At 38.4% G+C, this 25,201-nt stretch overlaps 1 protein-coding gene across 3 annotated transcripts in view; it reads right to left on the reverse strand.

Annotated features, from left to right (window-relative positions):
• LOC109004502 (heavy metal-associated isoprenylated plant protein 39-like) overlaps window positions 1–21,888 on the reverse strand; it is a 42,748-nt gene extending 20,860 nt beyond the window's left edge. The window contains exons 1-3 of one of the 3 annotated variants that reach the window (XM_018983064.2): window positions 4,640–4,795; window positions 4,393–4,468; window positions 3,652–4,187 (exon numbers count right to left, since the gene is read on the reverse strand). In XM_018983064.2, coding sequence (XP_018838609.1) covers window positions 3,931–4,187; window positions 4,393–4,468; window positions 4,640–4,780 — 474 coding nt within the window. In that variant the 5' untranslated portion in view covers window positions 4,781–4,795 and the 3' untranslated portion in view covers window positions 3,652–3,930. Of the gene's footprint in view, window positions 1–3,651; window positions 4,188–4,392; window positions 4,469–4,639; window positions 4,796–21,462; window positions 21,539–21,732 lie in introns of those variants that run through there. The other 2 variants (XM_035686803.1, XM_018983063.1) reach the window with 2 other exon arrangements.
• Window positions 21,889–25,201: the final 3,313 nt, after the last annotated feature.

A 25,201-nucleotide genomic window follows, 5' to 3' on the forward strand; every position in this document is an offset into this window, starting at 1 on the left:
TAATCACTGACAATTAGGAATATGGAAAAAAATATCAACTTAGAGTAAAATTACCATTTTACCCTCTACATGTGGGAAAATGACCATTTTACCCCTAACATAAGGATTTTGCATCCTAACTCCATAAATCACCAAAATTTACATACCTTATGTAAATTTTTTCCTAAGCTCAAAAATCAATTCAGAAAAATTTAAAACTAAACACAACCATCAAAACTCTATATGGCCGAAACTTACAAAGGCTATTTCCTTTGCTTTTTGTTTTAATTCTTTCAAATCTCAAAACTCATGATTAAACCAAAATTTTTCTTCTACTACACTCATAACATATTCTTAAGAATAATCATGTTTTGGATCATGAACAAAAGTCATCAAAATCACTAAAACCATACTTGAACTTTTTGGTTTCTCTTCTAAGTTCAAAACAGAATTTTGTTTCTAACTCGTTTTGATCAACCTCTTGATCCATGACTTATAAAGAAGTGATCTTCAAACCAAAACATCACATGGTTCAAAAAGGTGTCCTAAAACAGATACAAGCTTCAAACTCAAGATCACATGGGTAAACATCAACCAAAACATAAATTTAGCCAAGAACATCATCACTTTGGCCTAACCGAATATCTCCTTGCATAAAATTTCATATGTTCGAAACTAACATCAAATATCTTCAAAATAACATTCTAACATGTATATAAGATGCTTAGGATCTTCCAATAAAATATCAAAGCCATTGGAATAAGATTAAACCATAAAAGATTTAAACTTTCTCAAAACAGAAACTGTTTTTCCTCTTCCGGTTTCTAAGTTTCTAGACCTAAGAAAATATTTCACCAAAACTTTTAATCATGCAACAAATCCTCAACCAATAATCATATACACATGTTAACAGTACTCCATAAAAATTTCGGACCAAGATCTAATCATTAGCTTGGTCAAAAACTCCAAAATATAACACACTCTCCAGTTTATCGCCCAGAATGACCTTTCTGGGGTCTGAACAACTTTTTACCAATCAAATGATCTCCAAATGGAACAAATAAGATATCCACGTAAACTAGACTCCAAAAGAAACAACTTTAATGAGGAAACGTTGCGAGGAAATACTTACAAAAGCTTCGAAACAGGCATTCAAAAGAGGTACGAAAAACTGTCCGAGAGTGTCTTTTGTGTTCTATGAAGGAAAAGTGTAAAGGAGAGTTGTTTTTTCGTGGGAAGTGGACTGAAGAGCTTCTTACACAAGCTATGTAAAGTGATAGGACTGAAGGAATGGTTGAGTGTTGGCCTTTTCTTCTCATAAAAATCAGACCAAGATCTTTTCTTAAGGTGGAGTGTAAGAGTGAATGAGTGAGGTGGCCCTTTAGCTATGTCTTTCAAGAACCTTCTAGGCTCTGCTTGTACAGATCTGGCCAGCCAAGTGGGGGTACAAAACTTAGCCATGAAGCAATCCTATGGTGACCAAATTCGTGGGCCTTAAAGGGCCTAAACCGAATGGGCCTAAAATTTGGGGTTTAAAGAGGGTTTGGGTTGCTATCAAGCCCAAATCCAATATCACTTGGCCCAATCGATTTTTCAAGGTTAACAAGGTTGGATAATGATGTTCTAACACAAATTTGAAGGATTAATAGCATGTGGAAGTGATTTAATCAAGTGATTAAACACAATGCTAGAAATCGGATTAGAAAATGTTTAGAGGCCAACTTTAGGGTTTTGGGGAAGCCGTTTAGGGTTTCGATTTCAACCATGCTTTTGGGCTTTCGATTGGATTCCCACCATTTAGAATTTCACTAGGATTGAAAACCTCTTTGATCTGGCACAATTTGGTTGAGCAGATGAAACAAAGTTTTGCTTAAGCGACATGATCTCACACCTTGATTCCTTCAAATCCAACAAACGTTCCTTATGGTGCCAAGTGTCTAAAATTATTCACTAAGTGTGGCTAAGATCTTGCCAAGTGTCCAAATAAAACTTCTCTAATCCAATTTGGACATTCCACACTGTGATTTCGAAACACTGCAATTGGTGCGCTTACCGAGGTTACTATTCACTTCGAAAAAGTGAATCATAAACTTAGTACTAAAAATTCCTAAATATTCATATTAACTTTTAGTGAAAATCTTTTACCGAAATTTAACCTCGAAGTGCCCCTAAAAATAATTTCACAATTTCCAACAGACGTTTCGTCCGGAATTATGAAAATAGGATATTGTGCCATAAAATCCTAAATAATCCACTGAGTGTAATGGCGTAGACCATAATGCATTCTGACACTTCTAACCACCTCAAATAAATAAAACTCATATTTCTAGCAGCATAGTGAGTGATAACACTGACTATGTTGACAGACTAAAACCTATGCAATAGGTCGATTCGTAAAAACTTAAGGGATTTTTCACGAGATTCCTAAAGTCAATAGAAATTCCTTCAATGAATTTCTAGCGGGCTGTTACAATCATGAGATTTGGGAAGAAGGGCAAGTTGAGCCCCAGATACGTCGGGCCCTTTGAGATTATTGATTGGATTGGCCCAATGGCTTATAAGGTAACCCTACCACCAGCACTTTCAGGGTACATGACAGATTTCATTTATCTATGCTGAGAATGTACATACCCGACCTCACCCACGTTATTGACTACGAGCCTCTTTCTCTTCCCGCTATGCACGTCCCTAATTCACTCTCCCCACTTCACAGCCACCATGCACCTCATTACATAAATACTCTCTCTATTTCTCTTAATTCTTCTGCCCAAGCCCTACCTCAACCACTCCCTCCTATCTCTCTCTCGGATCTCGCTCTCTCTCGTCGTTCTCGATGTCAAATCAAAGCTCCTTGTTAGCATTTGTTGAACGACGTGCGCTGACACTATTTTTTCTAGGGTTCCGGTTGCCTGAGTCCCTTTGCTCGAGCTCTTGTTCAACACTGCTGTCTCCCACATCTTCCTTTGCCTGAAGTCTAGCATATTTGTTTTGTTATGTTAACTTGATATTTGGGAATGCTAATGTTTATTTTGAAATTTTGTGGATTAGAATAATTATAATGGAATAGTTATTTTGAACAAATGAAAGTTACGTTTTACAGAGATCTTATAATTTATTTATAAATTTGAGATATGATTTTATATCTAGAAATAACTCTATGAACCTCGTGCGGGCGTTACAGCTATTGTCCCATGCTTTTTCTTTCTTGTAATGTCATAATGAATAAAGACGATGGAGTTGGATAACGACGTTAAATAGAAAGTAATGTGTTGTAAATGACCCACCAAGTGACATCAAAGAGAGATCAAGTTCAAATTTCCTTCATAACCGATGGAGACATGATTTCTTTCTTTTTCTGTTACTGGTGGAAATTAGCCACAACTAGAACTTAAATATGTAAAGGCGCCGACGCTTAAAATTCTCCAACACGGTATAGATGAGCTAGGTTCTCACTTTTTCTCGATCCATCATTTTGTAAACGGTGACTATTTTTAGCATTGCAACCCTTTGGTTTTACAGCATTAGCTTCATTTGAAATTTACATGCCCAAGGAGAGATTCGTATCATCCTTTAGTTAGAAATGATATTTACAATTATATAATACACAAGTGGCGCCCATTTATTTTTTAGAAAATAAATAAATAAATATAAGATTTAAATAAAAAAAATTAATTTTTTAATAATAAATTCCATTATTTTTTTAAAAAATTGCACAATATTTACCTAACTCATGAGTGAATCTTACATTACCACCTAAACCAACCAGAGGAGCTTTTTTAAAAACTCTTCCATTGATGTAAAAGTTTAAAACCCACTAACCAAAACAATGTACGTAACATCGATCCCAAGCGGGCAACACCAACGAAACTTGTATAAAGATCAATCAACTCACTATCACCTACTACTGTACAGTAGAGACCTCCTCTGCATAATTCTTCTAAGATTTAAGAATTAACAGATCACGCAACTGTTAGGTTCCTCCTCTGCATAATAATGTGTGGCCTTGTAAGGATTATAGTTATAGGCTTGGTACACTTTCAAAAGCTCGGCCATATCATCCATCTTCGGCTCAACCTTTTTTGCTGGTCCAACAGAGAGTATCTCTGTGGGGCAGAGCTTCCTCAACTTGCTCACTATATCAACCGGATCGACGTCCCCGATCACCGTCATTTTCTTGTCCTCCAAGTCCGAGGTGATGGAATCAACGCCTACGGAATTATAACACAAAAACCAGTCAAATTTGTCAGTTTGGCTGGCATAATTTTACTATCTACTGGGTCATGTTACTTGCTTTAAATAAAGGAAACGTTAAGAAAGATATAAAATGAACCGACTACAGGAGTAGTCATAATACAGAGACAGCCAAACAAAGGGCTTAAAGTGGAATCACAACGAAGTAAAACTCTATTATACCTGAAAGGCCCGATACTTTCATCATGGCCTTTTTCTTTCCTTTGTCATCATGAAGTTCCACTTTCAAAACCACTTTCTGTCATAAAACATGATATATAGAGCTCTATTCAGAATTTTGTAAATCAAAGAATCATATAAATAAAAATAAAACTATTGAGTGGTTAGGGGAGACAAAAAAGGTCTTTTAAGGGCGGAGACAAGGAGCGAAAGAGAGATAGAGCTCGAGGGAAAGGGATCAGATTCTTACCTTCATTGCTGAAAGGTTCGAGGGATCCCAGAAGTATATCAGATAAAGTTGCAGGTCCCGAGGCCAAGAAAATAATGTTACAGAATTCAAGAGAGAAAAGTCTAGCTGATCACTTGGAGACCAAAGGACCTTTGGACGCATTTATATTGAGCGGAGGAACCCAGAAAGAGTAGGGGTCCAGTCAACGCTGCTGATTGTCTATGGTCAATAAATAGTAATGCGTGTGGGCAAAGTTTAAAGGGCCAACCATTGTGTGGATATAGAAGGCAGGGTACGATAATTGCGTATTTGCGCGTCAGGAAGGAACCAAATCTATTACCGTGTTTCGTATGGCCCATAGTAAGACCTTGACTTGGTATACTTTGCTCATTCCTCATGAGTAGACCTTGACTTACTTAGCCATCTTGATCTTCCGACCACAACCTCGTGCAAGCTGAGAGTCCATCAATGGGAGAAAAGAATTATAAAGAACTTCTAGTTAGTAGTGCAGTACTGGCCACTCCTAGTTTGTTTTCCAAAAACATCTCATCTCATCTCATCTCATCTCACATCATCATTACAACTTTCCCAAATCTCCACACAAAATAAAATAAACAATTCAACTTTTTCAAATCCCAAAACAACAATAATATTAAAAAATATATTTTAACAATATTTTATTCAACTTTTTAACTTTAATCTCAACTCATCTCATCTCATCTCTGAAAATAAACGGGCCCGATCGCCAAATGAGATCATGCTTTTCGAACAAACATAGACTAATATTATTGGATCACGGTTGCTCTAATGTTTCTATGTAACACCCAAGTCCGGCATCATGCCTAAGCCAAACATGAATTCTATACAATTTTTTAGGTTAATATGTATGGAAAACTCACGTGAAATTTAATGAGTAATTATTAGACGAACTGGATTATTTTAAAATTTGAAAAGATGCCCATTGGAAATTTTGGAAACTTGGCTCATAAAAATATGGGCAAGCTCGGGAGATTCTTAGACCAGTTAAAATGACCCAACTCACTTTTAAACCCAAAAGCCCAAGAAAAGGCCCAAGTTTAGTTACTCAACATCCAAACTTGTATATTAGTCCCTTCTTCCCTTTCTTTCTCTAGGGTTTCCAGCTGCCGAGTATATATATGTATATCACTCTCATGTGATGTGTAGAGATCTCTCTCAACTAGGGTTGTCGAACATCCAAATTTCCTTTAGTTTCCTTGTAATACTCGGGCCCAAGGCCCAAAGCCCAAGCTGCAACCCAGGCCTAAGACCACAAAAATTCAACCTCTAAAGACCCCAGAAATGACGTCGTTTTGGTATGCCTCCATCCATTGCTTTCGACCTCTTCTTCACCGATTCTTTCTCCTTTTTTCCCCTTTAGTTTCTTCCCCACCTCACTTCAACGAAATTCCCTACCTCCACCTTTCAGCAGTTACCTCATATTTTTGGATTGCATGTGTTGAGTTTTCTTCCATTTTTCATTTCACCTGTAACAGACTCTAGAATTTCCTTCTTCAATTTTTTGAACATCTTGGTGCCGTGTGATTGTTAAGCCATTGCTAGGGATGTAAACTCAAACCGAAAAACCGGATCGGACCGGACCGAACCGGACCGGTTTTACCGGTTTTGAACCGGTCCGGAATCGGTTTTTAAAACGTAAAAACCGGCCGGTTCCGGTCCGGTTCCTGTTCCGGAATTTTTTGGACCGGACCGGACCGGTTGATTAAAAAAAATAAAAAATAATATTTTTATATATAAGTTTTATACAAAATATTTTATATATATTAAATATTAATATATATAAGTTTTATATATAATGTATAATTATAAATTTTTATGTGAAATTTTATATATAACATATATATTCATATATGAAATAATTTCTTATTATAATTTATAAATTATTACATAAAATGTTTAATACTAAATCAATAAAAGTTTATAACTAATACTAATATATAACTTATAACTATACCAATAGTCTAATATTAATACTATTATATAGTCTAATATATCAATAAAAGTATAAAACAATTTTTTTTTAAATCAATTTTTTTTTTAATAAAAAAATTTTTAATGACAAATTGTGAAATTTACATTTTAAAAAAATCGGAAAATCAGACCGGACCGGACCAGAAACCGGTAAAACCGGAAGTACCGGTTTAAGAGGGTAATCGGTGCGTAATCGGTTTTGAAAAATACAAAACCGGTACATACCGGTTCGGTCCTAGATTTTATCCAAAACCGGACCGGACCGGACTGGTTACACCCCTAGCCATCGCTGACAAGCTCCATCACCAGAGCAACTTCATTAAGGTCTCTTCCCCGTTCTTTCTCACGCCTTAGTGATGTTTTCTCCCTTTTTGCTACCTCACCGTGTTCTTCTCACGAGATCCTTCTTTTCCTCTCATAGGACATCCTCCGCCACCACGCCGTGCACCTCCACCATTAAGGGCCATTGCCGATTGCCCCTTTTACACACTGGTGAACATTTCCCATTTCCCCTTAATTTCTAGGTTTATCTCCCATCCCTTTTATGTTTTCACTCACACACACACTAATTTTCCCTCACTCACTCACGCACACACTTAGACTCTTACTCACTCTCTAATTCTAACTCACAAACTCCCTCAAAGATCATTCCTCCAAACCATGTTGTGCCATCACAGCACCTTGTGTCGTTGCAAGTGGATCCTCCACGCACCAGTAAGCCCACGTTTCTCTATCCCTCTATGTTTGTTATTCCACCTAAATTTTGGTATCTGTTTTTATGTGTATTTTTAAATGTGTTTAGTTTAATTTTTTGCTTGCCAATCGAATAGCCATATGACATCCTTTTGTCCGAGTGAATTCGATTGCCTCCAAACCCTTGCTGCTATCGAGATTCTACGATGAGATTCCTATATCAAACAACTATAACTTCATCTCCCCTACACATTCTGTTTGTTCTCATCATTACGTCTCTCATTTATTCTCACTCGTTCTAAAATTCAGATTCATCGGTTCGTTTAGTATTGCCACCGTGACCAGTAGAAAGTGGTATTAACCGATCTCATTTCGAAGTGTGGCAAGGTAATACCTTGTTCAATATTAGTTGCTGTTTTACATGACCTAGTACTTGAATTACTCTAACATCACTATTTTATATCGCAGGACTGTACTAACACCCACAAGCAATATTGTTTCTGCTCTTTAATTTCACAAGTCATGCGCACGAACTTAGGTAAGATATTCAAAATTTTAGGCTTCTTGTTGACATTGTTACGTGGGATATTGTTTTATGAATTATGGTTGCTGGATGGTTTTTGTTAATGAATAAAGTTAAGTGGTAGATTGTTGAGCTGATTTGCTTTTGCTAGATTAAAAAGTGAGCGGTTGGGTTGATGAGCATGGTGTTTTAGGGTGAGACGTGGGGCTAGCCATGTTACTATATAACTATTATTTGGATTGATCATGATAGTTTGGATGTATTGGTGTTGAGTGCTGAGTTGTTTGAGTTTAAGGAGATTTTTGGGAGTTGTTATGTATGTGATAAGAAATGATGGAAGTTGTTGGAGATATTTTTAACTAGGTTATTTTTTAATGGTAGGATCTGTAAATGGTATGGTGTTATGTTAAGTAGTTGGCTGGGAGAAATGTTTGGTTGTTTGGGGCATTATGTGACTAGTTTGTCATGATGCTGTGGAGTGGATTATTATTAAGCCATACGAGTTGATAAGTGGTTGTTGGGTGGAAATTACTTAGTGGTTTAAATATTGAAGTTTGAAGAGGTGGTTGTTCAGGTTTATCTTATGGTGGATTTTGGATTAAAAAGGGGCTGGTTTGGGGTTTTATTAAGTAAGTTTAGTGGTATACTTGTTTGGATTATTAATTTTATAGTAAATGTTTACTGTTTTAGGTTGTGATACAACTAGAGTGCAGATTCAAGACATAGACAATATACAAAAATCAGGTAAGCGGGATTTCTATACTAGACTTTGCATAAAAGAAATGAAAGGAGGTTGATTTTTAAAATATGCATGCTTGCTTTGAAAAGAAACCTAAAAACAACCTCAGATATGTGTTCTACATATTCATGGAATCTGTATATGAATGAAGTATTTTCTGTCATGACTAATGTAGATATGAGCTTATTTTATCGCATTTTGTTTCTAAATTGTGCAAAAAGAATAAATATGAGATATAAAAGTTCGCTTTGATTAAATGAAAATGTTTTGACTACACTATTTTGAATATGTGAAATGATCAAAAGCTATTCAATACTTTTTTTTTATACTATGAGTCATCTGAAAACCTTGGCATGAATTTTTTATTCTATATCTAAATATGATCTGGTTTCGATGTTGCCTTTGTTCGATCTCTGTTAAGGCTCTGTCATTGGTATAATAATGACATACGGCCCCACCACAAGTATAATAATGGTTTGTAACCCTACCACAGGGGTTAAATGTGGTATACGGCCCTGCCATGTGTATAATGGTGGTTTATAACTATAACCCTACCATGAAGGATAAACATGGTATTCTTCCTGATGTGATGCTCTGATATGATATGAAGATGAGGCCTCAGACTGTGATATGCCAATGGATTTTGAATATTAAAGTTTCGCTTTATTATTTTGATAATATGTGTTGATTATGCATTTTGAAAACAAATATTATGATTCTGCATTATGAAAGTAAATATTTTTTTCTGCATTTCAAACTTGGTAATTGCTCATGTTTACATACTAGTATATGTTTCTTACTTACTGAGTTGTTAATAATTCACCCATTTATCTTCACAATATTTTAGCTAAGGATCAGTAATAGAGTACATGGGCAAGATGAGCTGAGGATAATAGATGAGTACCATCGGCTACTAGTGCTATTGGTGGATTTAGTTATTCAGTAGACGCATTTCAATATGTTTTGGATGATTATAGAGACTTATGTAAACCTTATTTTATTTTATTATTTTCATTGAGATATGTGGAGATGTTGATTTAGTTTATCTGATTTATCGTATTGAGGATCTGATAGGTGGTCATGTGTGTTAAAGGATTTGAAGTATTGATGTTTGATTTAGAGCCGTTGGAAGTGTATATATTGAGTTTTTGGTAAATTTAATAGCATTGTGAAGTTGATTATTAGGTGACAGGAGTTAATTCACTGGACCTCCAAGGTCAGGGCATTACAGTTGGTATCAACGCCAAGTTTGAGGTTCTGCAGACTATAAACATATGAGGTTTAGATATCTGTGGATTCTTGGAAAGTAAATTTCAGATTGGAAGTGTAGGAACTTGAGGACTATAAAGATGATCATGTGGATATTTAAGTTTGAACTTCTGCAAACTTTATGATTGATTTTGATGGGATCTAAGCTTTTAGACTCGACAAATGTTAGGAATTAAATTTATAACTTTAAGGTTTTAGATTATAAAGATGTATGTGAGTTTTAAGCGATGTCAGGTTTACGATTATATATGGTAATAAGAGTGATATGAGTTGGTTAGAGATATGGTTAGGATTGGAAAAAAACTTGAACTTGTTTTAAATAGTTATCTGATATATATATATATATATATTTGTTTATACATATATTTTGTTTCTTTTTTTTATTATTTATTTTTTTTATACATTTAAAAAAAAAAACAGGGAGCATAAAATTACTTGAAAGTTTCTATTTTTACCCCTTTTTCTCTTTATGTGAGATTTAGGGTTGCCGCTTGCATTTTCCATGATCATTCACAGTGGGCTGCATGGCAGCCACAGATGGTTGCGCCGGGAGGCCTTCTTTTGCTGACTTGGTGGCTACTGTCTCACAGTCTATCCCTGAGATGGTGCTGCCTCCTAGACCCCCGAAGATGCTGGATGGAGAAGTTTACTTTCAATTTTCACATGAGGAGATTACGAAGTCAGCGAAACCATTCTGCTTCTCTGTGATTCTTAAGTTTTTGAAGCAGCGTCCAGCTTTGGATGCAATCCGTGCATTCATTCAAACTCGCTAGGGCCTTTTATCTATTCTGGTTGTTTCTTCCATGCGAAGGCCAAGGAACGTTTTTGTATGTATGACCAATGAGGCCGGTTTCACGAAAGCGTTGTCGAGAGATGTTTGTGAGATCAATGGAATTTTTTATCGGGTGTTTCGTTGGACCCCGGAATTCATGGAAGATGAGGAACCATCTCGAGTACCGGTATGGATCTCTCTTCCGGGACTTCCTCCAAATTTTTACTGTGAAGCATTTTTTTAATATTCTTATGGCCCCAATTGGTACTTTCATTCGTCGGGATAATCTTACGCGCTATGCCACGAGAACAAATGGGGCGAGGCTGTGTGTTGAGGTTGATGCTGCCAAAGATCCTCTCTCATTCTTGGATTGGAGCACCGGGCTTGCCATCTAGTAAGAGACAAGCAGTTGTCTATGATACATTCCCTGTGTATTGTTGTAAGTGTCGTATTCAATGCCATAACTCACAAACGTGTTGGGCTGATCATATTGAGAAGGTGGGGAAGGCTCGGGGAGGAAAGAAAGGGCAGAAAGAGATGGCTGTTAGTGGGGAACTTGCGGTGGGTTCAAGTGCAGTTGCAGCTCCGAGTGCAGTTGTGGTGCCGAGTGCAGTTGTGAAGGTTTCTTTAATTGACTCAACGGGGGGTAATTCACAGAAAGATTAGGCTTCAGCGCCTATTGTTTCCATGGTGCAGGTAAAGGCCATTGAAAAGGATCCGATAATTCCTGAGATAGAGGTGGCTAGGGAATGTGATGTTGAACCAAGAGTGCTTTCGGGCACAATAGAGGAAACAGAGGTTTCTAAGGAAAATGTTGATATGGTTACTGTTGCGAGTTCGGTAGTAGCAAATGAACCCGTGCTGGAACAACAACCTGGGGTTGTTTCTGATTTAGTGCTGGAGGCCTTTGAGAGGGAGTCTTTGATTGTTGCCCAGTTTGTTGGCCAAGAGACTGAGGGGTTGCTATGGAACCGATAGATGAATTAAATGAGGATCAGCCAATTTTGGAGGACTAGGTTTCCAAACCAGAGCCTGATTTATGCCCTACAGTTTTTCCACAAGATAAAGACTACTTCACAGAATCTGAGGCCATTGAAGGTAAAAGAATATAAGAAAAAGACGTTTGTTAAAATGAGAAGTTCTTCTCGAGTTCTTGCTCGAGTATCTAATCCCTCTCAATGATTAATCTCATTTTAGTATGGAATATTCAAGGCATTGGGACTTCGAATGGTAGATTAAAAAGTTGATTGGTTAGTTGAGGCCGAAAATTGTTGCTCTTTTGAAGCCTTGTCAAAACCTTGATTCTGCTAGGCGATTGGGTCATGTTTTGAAGTTTGAAAATTTTCTTTCAAATGAGGTTGGGGGGAGCAGGAATTTGGATTTTTTGGGATAGTACTCTGGAGGTAAGTTTGGTTCGAATGGGAGAGTAATATGTTTCTCTCCAAGTAGGTGAAGGGGCTGAAAAGTTCCTGCTCACAGTTATTTATGCAAAATGTACCATGGTTGATCGGCGTGTATTGTGGGATTCTCTTAGTATTCAGAATATGTGCTCGGACCCGTGCATTTTTGTTGGTGATTTTAATATTATCCGGAATTATTCAGAGCGATGAAGAGGTAGGCGTCGAACTCTTATAGCTATGGAGGATTTTAATAACTGGATTCAACATGGGGTTTGATTGAAATGGCATCGAAGAGGAATGTTTTTTCTTGGTGCAATGGACAAAATGGCCTTGCTTGGTCTTAGGCACAGTTGCACCGTGTTTTGATGGATACCTCCTCGCTTGCGGTATTTTCGAATGCTATTTGCTCTTATTTGCCTCGCTCTACTTCGGATCATGCTCCTATGCTTATAGAGTTTAAACTAGATCCTTGCTCTTATGGTCTAGCCCCTTTTCGGTTTCCACAGATGTGGGTGGAAAATTAGAATTTTCTAGATTGTGTTCAACACGCTTGGTCAGCTCGAAGGGGTGGTACAGCCATTCAGAATTTGGTTATGAAATTAAAACAGACAAAAGTCGCCTCTAGGGAATGGAACAAAAGGGTCTTCGATTATACGTTGCAACGGATTGCTGCTCTTGAAAATCAGGTTGAGGAGTTGGAATTGCAACTTCAATTAAACTGGGATGATAATTTAGATAGAGATTTATAGGTGGCAAATGCAGACTTGGCGGCGTCGGGAAGATATTCGATTGAATCAAATGACAAAGATAAAATGGGCGGTAGATGGCGATCGAAATTTTGAATTTTTTCATGCTTGCCTAGCCAATAAAAGGCGTAAGTGGGTTCTAGCTATCCGGCCGAATGGTGTGTTGTTTGAGTCTCCGGAGAGTATTCACCAAGGTGCAGTAGATTATTTTTCATCTTTTCTACAGGGTGAACTGCCGGCTGAGCAACCTACTCTTGAGGGCCTTATATATTCGGTAATTTCTATGGAGGAGAATGCCTTCCTTGTTAATGCGCCTTCATTGGAGGAAGTATTTGCTGCTTTGTCCTCTATTCCTGTTAATAGTACTCCTAGTCCTGATGGTTTTGGCTCTGGATTTTATAAGAGTTGCTGGGAGGTGGTTAAAAATGATTTGTGACATGCAGCGTTGGAATTCTTTGCTTCGAAGTCTCTTCCCAAGTTCTTTACAGCTTCTTATTTGATTTTAATTCCAAAGGTGGATGCTCCAACAGGTTTTGATACGTTCCATCCCATCAGTCTGGGTTCGGTATTTTATAAAATTTGCTCCAAGATAATTGTGCATCGATTAACTAATCTCTTGCCTCGACTAGTTGGAGCAAGGCGCCTTTATCCCAAGTAAAAGTATTTTTGAGAATACAAGCCTCACTCAAGAAATGGTTCACTCTCTACATAAAAGAATAATGGTGGTAACATTATGTTAAAAGTAGATATGGCAAAAGCATATGATCGTGTCGACTAGAATTTTCTGACTAAGGTCATGTTGAGGTTTGGTTTCTCGCCTCAATTTTGTGAATTGATCTTCTTTTGTATCTCTAGTCCTTGGTACTCGGTTATGATGAATGAGACAATAAAAGGTTTTTTCTCGGGAGGCCGTGGTCTTCGACCAGGTGATCCCCTCTCTCCTTATTTATTTATTATCCAGTAGGAAATCCTTTCCCGGATGATCCATCAGAGTGTTGCGGAGAATAGATTTTGGCACTTTCATCAGGCCAGAGGTACGCCTATTATTTCTCATTTAATGTATGATGATGATGTAGTTATTTTTTCTAATGGAAGCCAAAGGTCGGTTCGGGTGCTTCAAAGTATCTTGGGTCAATATGAAAGATGGTCGGCATAAGCAATTAATAAACAAAAGTCGGCCTTGTATTGTTAGAATAGAATCTCCTGTTCTCGTAAGCAGCGTCTTCTTCGTAGCACTGGTTTCATGGAGGGGCAGTTTCCCTTCAAATACCTTGGTGTCCCTATTATCCTTGGCCATCTTAAGCAATTACACCTTGAAGACATGGTCAATAAAGTGAGAAAATCAGTGGCTAGAAAATGTGGCTATTGTCTTCTGGAGGGAAATTGGTTTTGTTACGTCATGTTATTTCCAACCTGGCCCTTCACCTATTTGTTGTTTTACAGGTCCCTCAAGTAGTAATCAAGAATATACATCAGCTAATAGTTCTTTCTTTTGGGGTGAATCAAATGGAAGAGATAAAAAGAAATGGGTAGCTTGGAAACATATGTTTAGGCATGTGGCAGAAGGTGGTCTCGGCTTGAGGCATCTCCAGGACACTAAGATAGCCTTGCACATGAGGTTTGCTTGGAATCTTCTACAAGGTAAATCTCTCTAGGCAGATTTTTTTAAGATTAAATATGTGGGCTCGAGACCTTGGCTCCTAATGATAAAGGCTCGAGATTTTGGAAAATGGTTACTCATTGTGTCCCTTTGATGTTGAATAATTCCAAGTGGAGAGTTAGAGAAGGGGATATTTTTTTCTTGTATGACAAATGGAGGGAGAATGGACCCTTGATTAATGACTTTCCAATTGTAGGTCAGCCTTTGTTGAAAATTAAAGAGTGTTGGCTGTCAGATAGCTGGGATATGAATTTGCTAGAGAACTTGGTGGGGTTGGTGAATGTTGATGATATTTTGGTCTCTTTATCTGGACATAATTCAGGGAAGGATGTTCTTGTCTAGATCCAAATAGAGACATGTATGTTTTCCACTAAATTTGCATGGCATTGTATAGAGTCTGAGGCTCCTTTCTTGATTGGCACTCTTGGATTTGGCATAAAAGTCTTCTCTTAAAAATGACTATTCAATTCTAGAAGGCTTGGCACAGAGCCTTGAGTGTGGATGATCGGTTGCGTCATATTGGCATTCCAATTGTTTTCAAATGTGAGTGTTGTATTACAAGTCAATATGAAGACATTAATCATGTTCTTTTTTAGGGAGATTTTTCCAAAAAAATCTAGTCTTTCTTCGGCAATTTATTTGGACTTCCTCTTGGTTCAGGTGTGCTAAGTCCTATTCTCAGGAGGGTGTTCTAATTGGTCTTATGCCTATCATAGTCACTTGGAGGCTTTGGAGGAAACGATGCCTACCTCGAATGGAGGGCCTATTTGACTCGCATGAAGTTGTTGTCAGATCCATTTGTGCATGGCTTAGTTCTCTTTGTCAGGTGATTGATGTTTCTTCTAGCTTATCCCGCTTTGATGGCATGATTCTTGAGACCCTACGGATTGAACCCGTTCCTTTGAAAGAGAGGCGGTGCCAAGTCGTCAAGTGGCATAAACCACCATCAGGGTGGTTTAAATTGAATACGGATGGCAGCAGTTTTGGCAACCCGGGCGCTAGTAGTATTGGTGGTGCAATTCAAAATGATTTAGGACTGCTTGTGCAAGCGTTCGCCTCTCCCATTGGTTTTGGTTCTAATAATAAAGCGGAACTTATTGCGCTTCTTAATGGCTTGCAACTGTGTACGATGCTTCAGATTTTCAATGTGATTGTTGAGGTTGACTCGATGGTAGTTATATCTTGGTGGCATAGAGGGCGGTGTGGGGTTTGGTATCTGGAGGATTATTAGGAAGAGATTGTAGGTTTGGCTCAAACTATTAATTGTCGTTTTCAGCATGTTTTACGGGAATGTAATAAGGTGGCGGATTAGTTGGCCAAGGAGGGTGCCAATGGTGCTACTATGAAATTTACTAATAATTCAATATTGCCTAGAGTCTTAAGAGGTTTGCTCCGGTTGGATTATCTGGCCTTCCTTCTTTAAGATGTTGATAAACCTTGTTTATGGTCTTCCTCTAAATTTCTTTGACTAGATTTTCCCTAAAGCAGATAGAGAAGCTACACCTCGAGAGTTCACCAACTTGGTACAGGAGACCATGACTGTGCACTAGTATTCTTCATGATTTGCGGAATTGTCACGCTTCGCCGCATACCTGATTCCTGATGAGGAAATGAAGGCCAGGAATTTTGAGTAGGGTTTGGACCACAAGATATATGAACGAGTGATGGTCCTATAGATTCAGAATTTTTCGGAGTTAGTGCATAAGACGATATTGGTTTAGCAGAACCTCAAGAGAGGTGCTGAATTGCAAGAACAGAGGAAGAGAGCTACTCCACAAGGACCCTCTAATATGGATCAAGGGCCATGGAAGAAGAGAAATGAGAGGAGCAGTTCAAGTCAGAGACAGATTTAGAGAAATCATTCAATTAACCACTGTAAGATCTTTAACCGTGTGCACGCTAGGTAGTGTAGAAAGGAAGTAGGGTCATGTGGTTGGTCACTTCATTAGAGAATGCACATTGCTTGTAGAAGACAACAAAAACCCAACCCACCTCAAAACGTTAGGCCGAACAACCAGGGCAACAACTAGCGGAGATTTGTGTTGGCATGAGTGTTTGCTTTGACGCCAGGAGAAGTTGAGGACAAGAATGACGTAATCACAAGTATAATCCCTATGATTCTCCTATTAAGTTACAATTTTGTTAAAAATTTAGGACTACTTATCTTTTTATCTTTTTGGATTATATGACATAGTTATAGGAATTATTCCATCTTTTCTCAATAAAGCTACTGTTTTATTTGACTAAGGGCTACCCACTCTTTTATCTCAATGGATTATGTCAAGTTTTGCCCAGTTGAAGCTAAAAAGATGGATTACAATTTGATAGTCTCAACCCCAACAGGAGATTTAGTGACCTGCAACAAGATTTTGTGTAGATGTCCAATAACAATTAAGGGGAGAGAAATGTCAGCTAACCTGATAGTTTTTCCTATGATTGAGTTTGATGTGATATTGGGAATGGATTGGTTAGCTTCCAGTTATACTAGTATTGATTGTTTTAAGAGGAGGTGGTGTTCAAATTTTCGGAGGGAGAGAAGCTTCGGTTTATTGGTTCCAAAGTGCGTGCCTTTCCACCAGTTATATCTGCTTTTCAGGTTGACAAGTTAATACGTGATGGGTGTCAATGGTACTTGGCCAATGTGGTGGATGAACCAAAGTAAGAATTAGAGAAGATTCCTATTGTGAGAGAATATCCGAAAGTATTTCCTGAAAATTTGTCCTAACTACCACTCGAGCGGGAAGTAAAGTTCGCCATTGAACTAGCCAAAGCCACTTATCGAATGGCACCATCTGAATTAGCAGAACTCAAATAACAATTGCAAGATTTAGTAGACAGAGAGCTCCGGTCTTTTTTGTGAAAAGGAATGATGGATCAATGAGAATGTGTATTGATCACAGAGAGCTTAACCGAGTGACCATAAAGAATAAATATCCGATGCCCCGCATAGAAGATTTATTTGATCAGTTGCAAGGCACTCAAGTATTTTTCAAGATTGATCTCAGATCAAGATACCATTAATTGAAGATCAAGACAGGATTTATGCCTAAGACAGCTTTCAGGATCAGGTATGATCATTATGAGTTCTTGGTCATGCCTTTTGGCCTAACTAACGCTCCAGCCGTATTTATGGATTTGATGAATCGGGTATTTTACGAATTATTGGATAAATTTGTAGTAATGTTCATTGAAGATATATTGATATACTCCAAAAACAAAACTGAACATGAAGAGCATATGAGACAGGTACTTGGGACACTCAAGAATAAGAAGTTATTTGCTAAATTGAAGAAGTGAGAATTTTGGAACTTGTAATCTCCAAGGATGGTATCTCAATAGACCTCGGGAAAGTTGAAGCTGTAGTTAAGTGGGCTCATCCAACAAATGTGCATGAAGTTAGGAGTTTCTTGGGTTTGTCTGGATATTACTGTTGGTTTATCGACAGTTTCTAAAAAATAGCGATTCCTTTTACCGCCCTTACTAGGAAGAATAATAAGTTTGAGTGGACTACAAAATGTGAGGAGAGTTTCTAGAAATTGAAGAAGAGATTGGTGATAGCTCCAGTTCTGATAGTTCCCAGTGAAAGAAAAGGATTTGTGGTTTACAGTGACGCGTCACGATTGGGCTTGGGGTGTGTATTGATGCAGCATGAGAAACTTATAGCACACGCTTCTCAACAATTGAAGGCATATGAGCAAAATTACCCCACACATGATTAGGAGTTAGCTTTCGTTATCTTTGCACTTAAGATTTGGAGACATTATTTATATGGTGAAAGATGGGAAATCTACATGGATCACAAGAGTTTGAAGTACTTCTTCACTCAAAAGGAAATGAATATGAGACAGAGGAGATGGAATTAGCTAATCAAGGATTAAGATTGCACCATTAACTACCATCCAGGCAAATCTAATGTCGTAGCTGATGCACTTAGCAGGAAGTCTATGGAACCAGCAGTTGCAACTCTTACCACTCAACACCACTTATTAATGGACTTAGAAAAAGCTATTATTGAGGTTGTTACTAGTGATCAGCAAGCATTGGTAGCCAGTTTGATGGTTCAACCAGCTTTGATAGACAGAATTAAGCATGTCCAGAAAGAAGATTCAGGGTTAGCGAGATTGGTGGAAGAAGTAGAAAAATGGAATAAATCCGAGTTTAGCATTTCCGAAGATGGAATATTAAGGTTTGGAAGTAGATTGTGTGTACAGAACAATGAAAAAATAAAATCAATCATCCTCGAATAAGTGCACCGCTCTCTTTACACAGTTCACCCAGGTAGTACAAAAATGTATCGGGACTTGTGGGAGTCTTTTTAGTGGAATTGTATGGAAATGGAGATTGGCAAATTTGTGGAACAGTGCGTAACTTGCTAATAGGTGAAAGTGGAACATCAGAGACCAACAGGGTTATTACAACCACTCCAGGTTCCAAAATGGATGGGGGAGTATTTTAATATGGATTTTGTTACAGGCCTACCACGGACACTGACTGGGCAAGATGCAATATGGGTGATAGTGGACTGCTTAACGAAGACCGCTCACTTTATGCCTGTCAAAATTTCTTATAAGCTGGAGAAACTAACCGAGCTGTATGTACATGAGATTGTGAGATTGCATGGGATACCTATGTCCATTGTGTCGGATAGGGATCCTTGTTTCACTTCAAAATTTTGGCGAAGTTTATAGGAGGCCATGGGCACTAGGTTAAATTTCAGCACTACTTTTCACCTACAGACGGATGGTATGTCTGAAAGGACCATTCAAATTTTGGAAGACATGTTGAGGGTGTGTATGCTAGATTTCAGGGGAATCTGGATTCGACACTTGCCTTTAGTTGAGTTTGCTTATAATAATAGCTACCAGGCTAGTATTGGGATGGCACCTTATGAAGCACTATATGGTAGGAGGTGTAGATCTCCCTTGTTTTGGGACAAAGTAGGGGAAAGACAAATTTTGGGTCTAAAAAACAATAGAGAAGATAGAGACCATTCGAGCCAGAATGAGAGCAGCTCAGAGTCGTCAAAAGAGTTATGCAGATAATCATCGTCGTCAATTAGAGTTTGAAGTCGGGGATAAGTTATTCTTGAGGATTTCACCGATGAGAGGCGCCATGAGATTTGGGAAGAAGGGCAAGTTGAGCCCTAGATATGTCGGGCCCTTTGAGATTCTTGATCGGATTGGCCCAGTGGCTTATAGGGTAGCCCTACTGTCAACACTCTCAGGGGTACACGACGGATTTCATGTACCTATACTGAGAAAGTACATACTCGACCTCACCCACGTTATTGACTACGAGCTTCTTCCTCTTCTCGCTATGCACATCCCTAATTCACTCTCCCCACTTCACACCCACCATGCACCTCACTACATAACTACTCTCTCTATTTCTCTTAATTCTTCTGCTGAAGCCCTACCTCAACTACTCCCACCTATCTCTCTCTCGGATCCCGCTCTCTCTCATAGTTCTCGGTGTCAAATCAGAGCTCCTCGTCGGCATTTGTTGAACGACATGCGCTGACACTGCTAGTTCTAGGGTTCCAGTCGCCTGAGTCCCTTTGCCCAAATTCTTGTTCAACGGAGACCTCTTCCTTTGCCCAAAGTCCAGCATATATGTTTTGTTTTGTTAACTTGATATTTGGGAATGTTAACGTATATTTTAAAGTTTTGTGGATTAGAATAATTATAATGGAATAATTGTTTTGAACAAATGAAATTTATAATTTATTTATAGATTTGAGATATGATTTTATGTCTAGAAATAACTCTATGAACCTCGTGCGGGCGTTACAGCTTTTGTCCCATGGTTTTTCTTTCTTGTAATGTCATAATGAATAAAGACGATGGAGTTGGATAACGACGTTAAATAGAAAGTAATGTGATAAGATGAAATCATGATATGCACATCGAACTGCATACAGTCTTACGTGTAATATGTTTCTTAAGTCACATCATTATGAGTACTAATCGGTTGCTAGAGACAAACTGTACGTGTTATTGTAGCGATGTGTTGTAAATGACCCACCAAGTGACATCAAAGAGAAATGAAGTTCAAATTTCCTTCATATATAACCGATGGAGACATTTCTTTCTTTTTCTGCTAGTGGTGGAAATTAGCCACAACTAGAACTTAAATATGTAAAGCCGACGCTTGACATTCTCTCCAACACGGCATAGATGAGCCAGGTTCTCTTTTTTTTCTCGATCCATCGTTTTATAAACGGCGACTGTTTTTAGCATTGCAACTCTTTGGTATTATTACAGCATCAGCTTCATTTTTTCTCGATTCATATCGACGCTTAATCGCGTATTTATTTTTTAAAAAATAAATAAATATAATATTTAAATAAAAATAATTAATTTTTTAAATAAATGTACGATATTTACAATCTCATTACCACCTAAACCAACCAGAGGCGCTATTAAGCTGATGGTCAAGTTCTACAACCCACCAAATTTTGGCACTCTTTACAGGCGCTAAAAACTCTTCCATTGATGTAAAAGTTTAAAACCCACCAACCAAAACAATGTACGTAACATCCCAAGCGCGCAAGCAACACCAACGAAACATAAAGATCAATCAACTCACTATCACCTACTAACCTCTATTCTTGTACACCAACGTCCTTTTGGACGTTAATATAATTCTCCTAAGATATAAGAATTAACAGATCACGCAGCTGTTAGGATTCTCAGGCTCTTTTGCTGGTCCAACAGAGAGTATCTCTGTGCGGCAGAGCTTCCTCAACTTGCTCACTATATCAACCGGATCGATGTCCCCGATCACCGTCATTTTCTTGTTCTTCAAGTCCGAGGTGATAGAATCAACGCCTACGGAATTACAACACAAAAACCAGTCAAATTTGTCAGTTTGGCAGCTGGCATACTTTTACTATCTACTGGGTGTTACTTTCTTTAAATAAAGGAAACGTTAAGAAAAAATTCAAAAGAGCCGATTACAGGAGTAGTCATAATACAGAGACAGCCAAACAAAGGACTTAAAGTGGAATCACAACCAAGTAAAACTCTATACCTGAAAGGCCCGATAATTTCATCATGGCCTTTTGCTTTCCTTTGTCATCATGCAGTTCCACTTTCAAAACCACTTTCTGTCATAAAACGTGATTGAGCTCTATTCAGAATTTTGTAAGTCAAAGAATCATAGAAATAAAAATAAAACTATCGAATGGTTAGGGAACCCGATAAAGTTTTGTCATCTCGGAGACAAGAAAGGTCTTTTAAGGGTGGAGACAAGGAGAGCGAAAGAGAGATAGAGCTCGAGGGAAAGGGATCAGATTCTTACCTTCATTGCTGAAAGGTTCGAGGGATACCAGAAGTATATCAGATAAAGTTGCAGGTCCCGAGGCCAAGAAAATAATGTTACAGAATTCAAGAGAGAAAAGTCTAGCTGATCACTTGGAGGCCAGAGGACCTTTGGACGCATTTATTTTGAGCGGAGGAACCCAGAAAGAGTAGGGGTCCAGTCAACGCTGCTGATTGTCTATGGTCAATAAATAGTGATGCGTGTGGGCGAAGTTGAAAGGGCCAACCATCGTGCGAATGGATATAGAAGGCAGTGTACGTTAGTGTCTCCGCGTTTTGCATTTCCAACGTGCAAACATCGTGTGAAACTTCTGCACTGATTGATCTTCTTTCATCTTTCCTTTTTCCTTTTTCCTTTTTCCTTTTTCTTTTTACTGCGTTTACCAAAAGAAACTTCAAAAAGTATGATAGCCCTTGATTTCCCGTCAGAAAGCAACCAAAGAGTCAAGCTACTCTGCCGCGTTTAAGTTGACCGATTTTGTTTTTACTTTTTATAATATATTTAAATATTTTAAAAAAGTAAAAAAATATTTCAATACATTTAAAATCACTCAATAAAATTCAAAAAAAAATTATGTCAAGTGATCAAATGGAACGATATAATAGAGAGAGAGAGAAAAAAAAAAAAAGGCTTAGTCAGTACTAGCCACTAAGCATTCTCGCCAAATGAGATCATGCTTTGTGAACAAACATAGACTAATATTATTGGATCTCGGTTACTCTAAATGTTTCTACCGAATACCCAAGCCCAGCATCAAACCTAAGCCGAACACAAGTTTTATACAATCTTTTAGGTTAATATATATAGAAAATCCACGTAAAATTTAACGAGTAATCTTGGAATAAACTCAAGGCCCAAAACTTAGTTTGGCCTTATATGAATTTTTTTTATTTGGCTTGAAAATTAGGTTAAAATCATTTAATATTTTATGAACCAAGTGTAATCTATTTATTTGGCAATTGACTTGAAAAATTTATTGGACGAATTGGATTATTTTAGAATTTGAGAATATGCCCGTTGCAAATTTTGAAATTTTGGGAACTTGGCCCATAAAAATATGGGCAAGCTCAGGAGATTCTTAGATAAAATGGCCCAACTCACTTTTAAACCCAAAAGTCCAAGAAAAGGCCCAAGTTCAGTTACACAACATCCAAATTTGTATATAAGTCTATTCCTCCCCTTTCTTTCTCTAGGGTTTCCAGCTGCCTATATATATATATATATATATATATATATATACACTCTCATGCACGTAGAGATCTTCAACTACGGTTGCCGCACATCCAAAATTCCTTTAGTTTCTTTTTAATACTCGAGCCCAAGGCCCAAGCCCAAGACCACGAAAATTCAATCTCTGAAGACCCCATAAACAGCATCGTTTTGGTAAGCCTCATTCCCTTGCTTTCGGTTTCTTCTTCCCCGATTCTTTCTCCTTTTTACCCCTTTAGTTTCTTCCCCACTTCTCTTCAACGAAATTCCCTACCTCCACATTTCAGCAGTTACCTCATATTTTTGGATTGCATGTGTTAAGTTTTCTTCCATCTTTCATTTCACCTGTAACAGACTCTAGAATTTCCTTCTTCAATTTTCTGAACACCTTGGTGGCGTGTGATCGTGAAGCCGTCGCTGACATGCTCCATCGCCTAAGCAACTCCGGTAAGGGCTCTTCCCCATTCTTTCTCACCCCTCTGTGATGTTTTCTCCCTTTTCACTACCTCACCGTGTTCTTCTCACGAGATCCCTCTTTTCCTCGCATGGGACACCCTCCGCCACCATGCCGTGCACCTCCACCATTAAGGGTCATTGCCGATTGTCCCCTTTGTTCTTTAATTTCTAGGTTTATCTCTCATCCTTTCTCTGTTTTCACTCACACACACACTAGTTTTCTCTCACTCACTCACTGATCTCACTCATGCACACACTCAGACTCTTACTCACTCACTCACTCACTCCCTCATAGATCACTCTTCAAAACCGTGTCATGCCAACACAGCGCCTTGCGTCGTCGCAAGTGGATCCTCCACGCACCGGTAAGCCCACATTTCTCTATCCCTCTATGTTCATTATTCCACCTGAATTTTGGTATCAGTTTTTATATGTATTTTTAATTGTGTTTATTTTAATTTTTCCCTTGCCAATCGAATAGCCATACGACATCCTTTTGTCCGAGTGTATTCGATTCCCTTCAAACCCTCGTTGCCCTCGAGTTTATGCACTGAGATGGCTGTATCAAAGAACTGTAACTTCATCTCTCCTACACATTTTGTTTGTTCTCTTGATTACGTCTCTCATTTATTCTTACTCGTTCTAAAATTCAGATTCATCGGATCGTTTAGTATTGCCACCGTGACCGATAGAAAGTGGTATTGCCCGATTTCGTTTCGAAGTGCGGCAAGGTAATGCCTTGTTCAATATTAGTTGCTGTTTTACATGACCTAGTGCTTGAATTATTCTAACGTCACTATTTTATATCACAAGACAGTACTAACGGCCCCAAATAGTGTTGTTTCTGCTCTTTAATTTCACAAGTCACGCACACGAACTTAGGTAAGATATTCAGAATTTTAGGCTTATAGTCGACTTTGTTACGTGGGATATTGTTTTATGAATTATGGTTGCTGAATAGTTTTTGTTAATGAATAAAGTTGAGTGGTGGATTGTTGAGCTGATGTGCTTTTGTTGGATTAAAGAGGAGCGGTTGTGTTAATGAGCATGGTGTTTTAGGGTGAGACGTTGGGCTAGCCAAATTACTATATAACTGCTATTTGGATTGATCATGATAGGTTGAATGTATTGGTGTTGTGTGCTGATTTGTTTCAGTACGGAGATTTTTGGAAGTTGTTATGTGTGTGATAAGAAATGATGGAAGTTGTTAGAAATTATTTTAACTAGGTTATTATTAAGCTATACAGGTTGATAAGTTGTTGTTGGGTGGAGATTAAGCTATACAGGGCCATAGAACCCTGGTCTCAACTCTCAGTCCCTTTCACACCACAACCAATCATAGCATACCCAACCATGAAGATCACTGCACCACACCCCGTTCCGCCGTGAAAGACTGCTTGGTGAAGCAGTCTTGTATGTCCTTCGCCTTGAACGCAACCACGCCAAGAACCACCAAGCACAAAGCCCAGTCGTGTTCAACCACCGTCAACCACAGCCACTCCATGTCCTCAAATGGAAACCAACCCCACGCACACACCAACCCTTCCTAATGCATGGACAATGTCCACTCAAGTTGAGAGTCATCTTACTCACTCCAACAGCCTTTCATCCACCATGAACCACCATGGAAACAATTGACGGCAAACCACGACAACCACCGTAGCCAATGGTAGTGCTCTATTCTGCTACACTCGAAACATAGTGTTTTTATACGTAAACCAGCCACCACTGCATCTCGGGAAGCCACCGCACGTCGCCAGCCCCCCCCAAGTTGCCTCCACCT

This window comes from Juglans regia, chromosome 16, assembly GCF_001411555.2.
Source record: "Juglans regia cultivar Chandler chromosome 16, Walnut 2.0, whole genome shotgun sequence".
Lineage (NCBI taxonomy): Eukaryota > Viridiplantae > Streptophyta > Magnoliopsida > Fagales > Juglandaceae > Juglans > Juglans regia.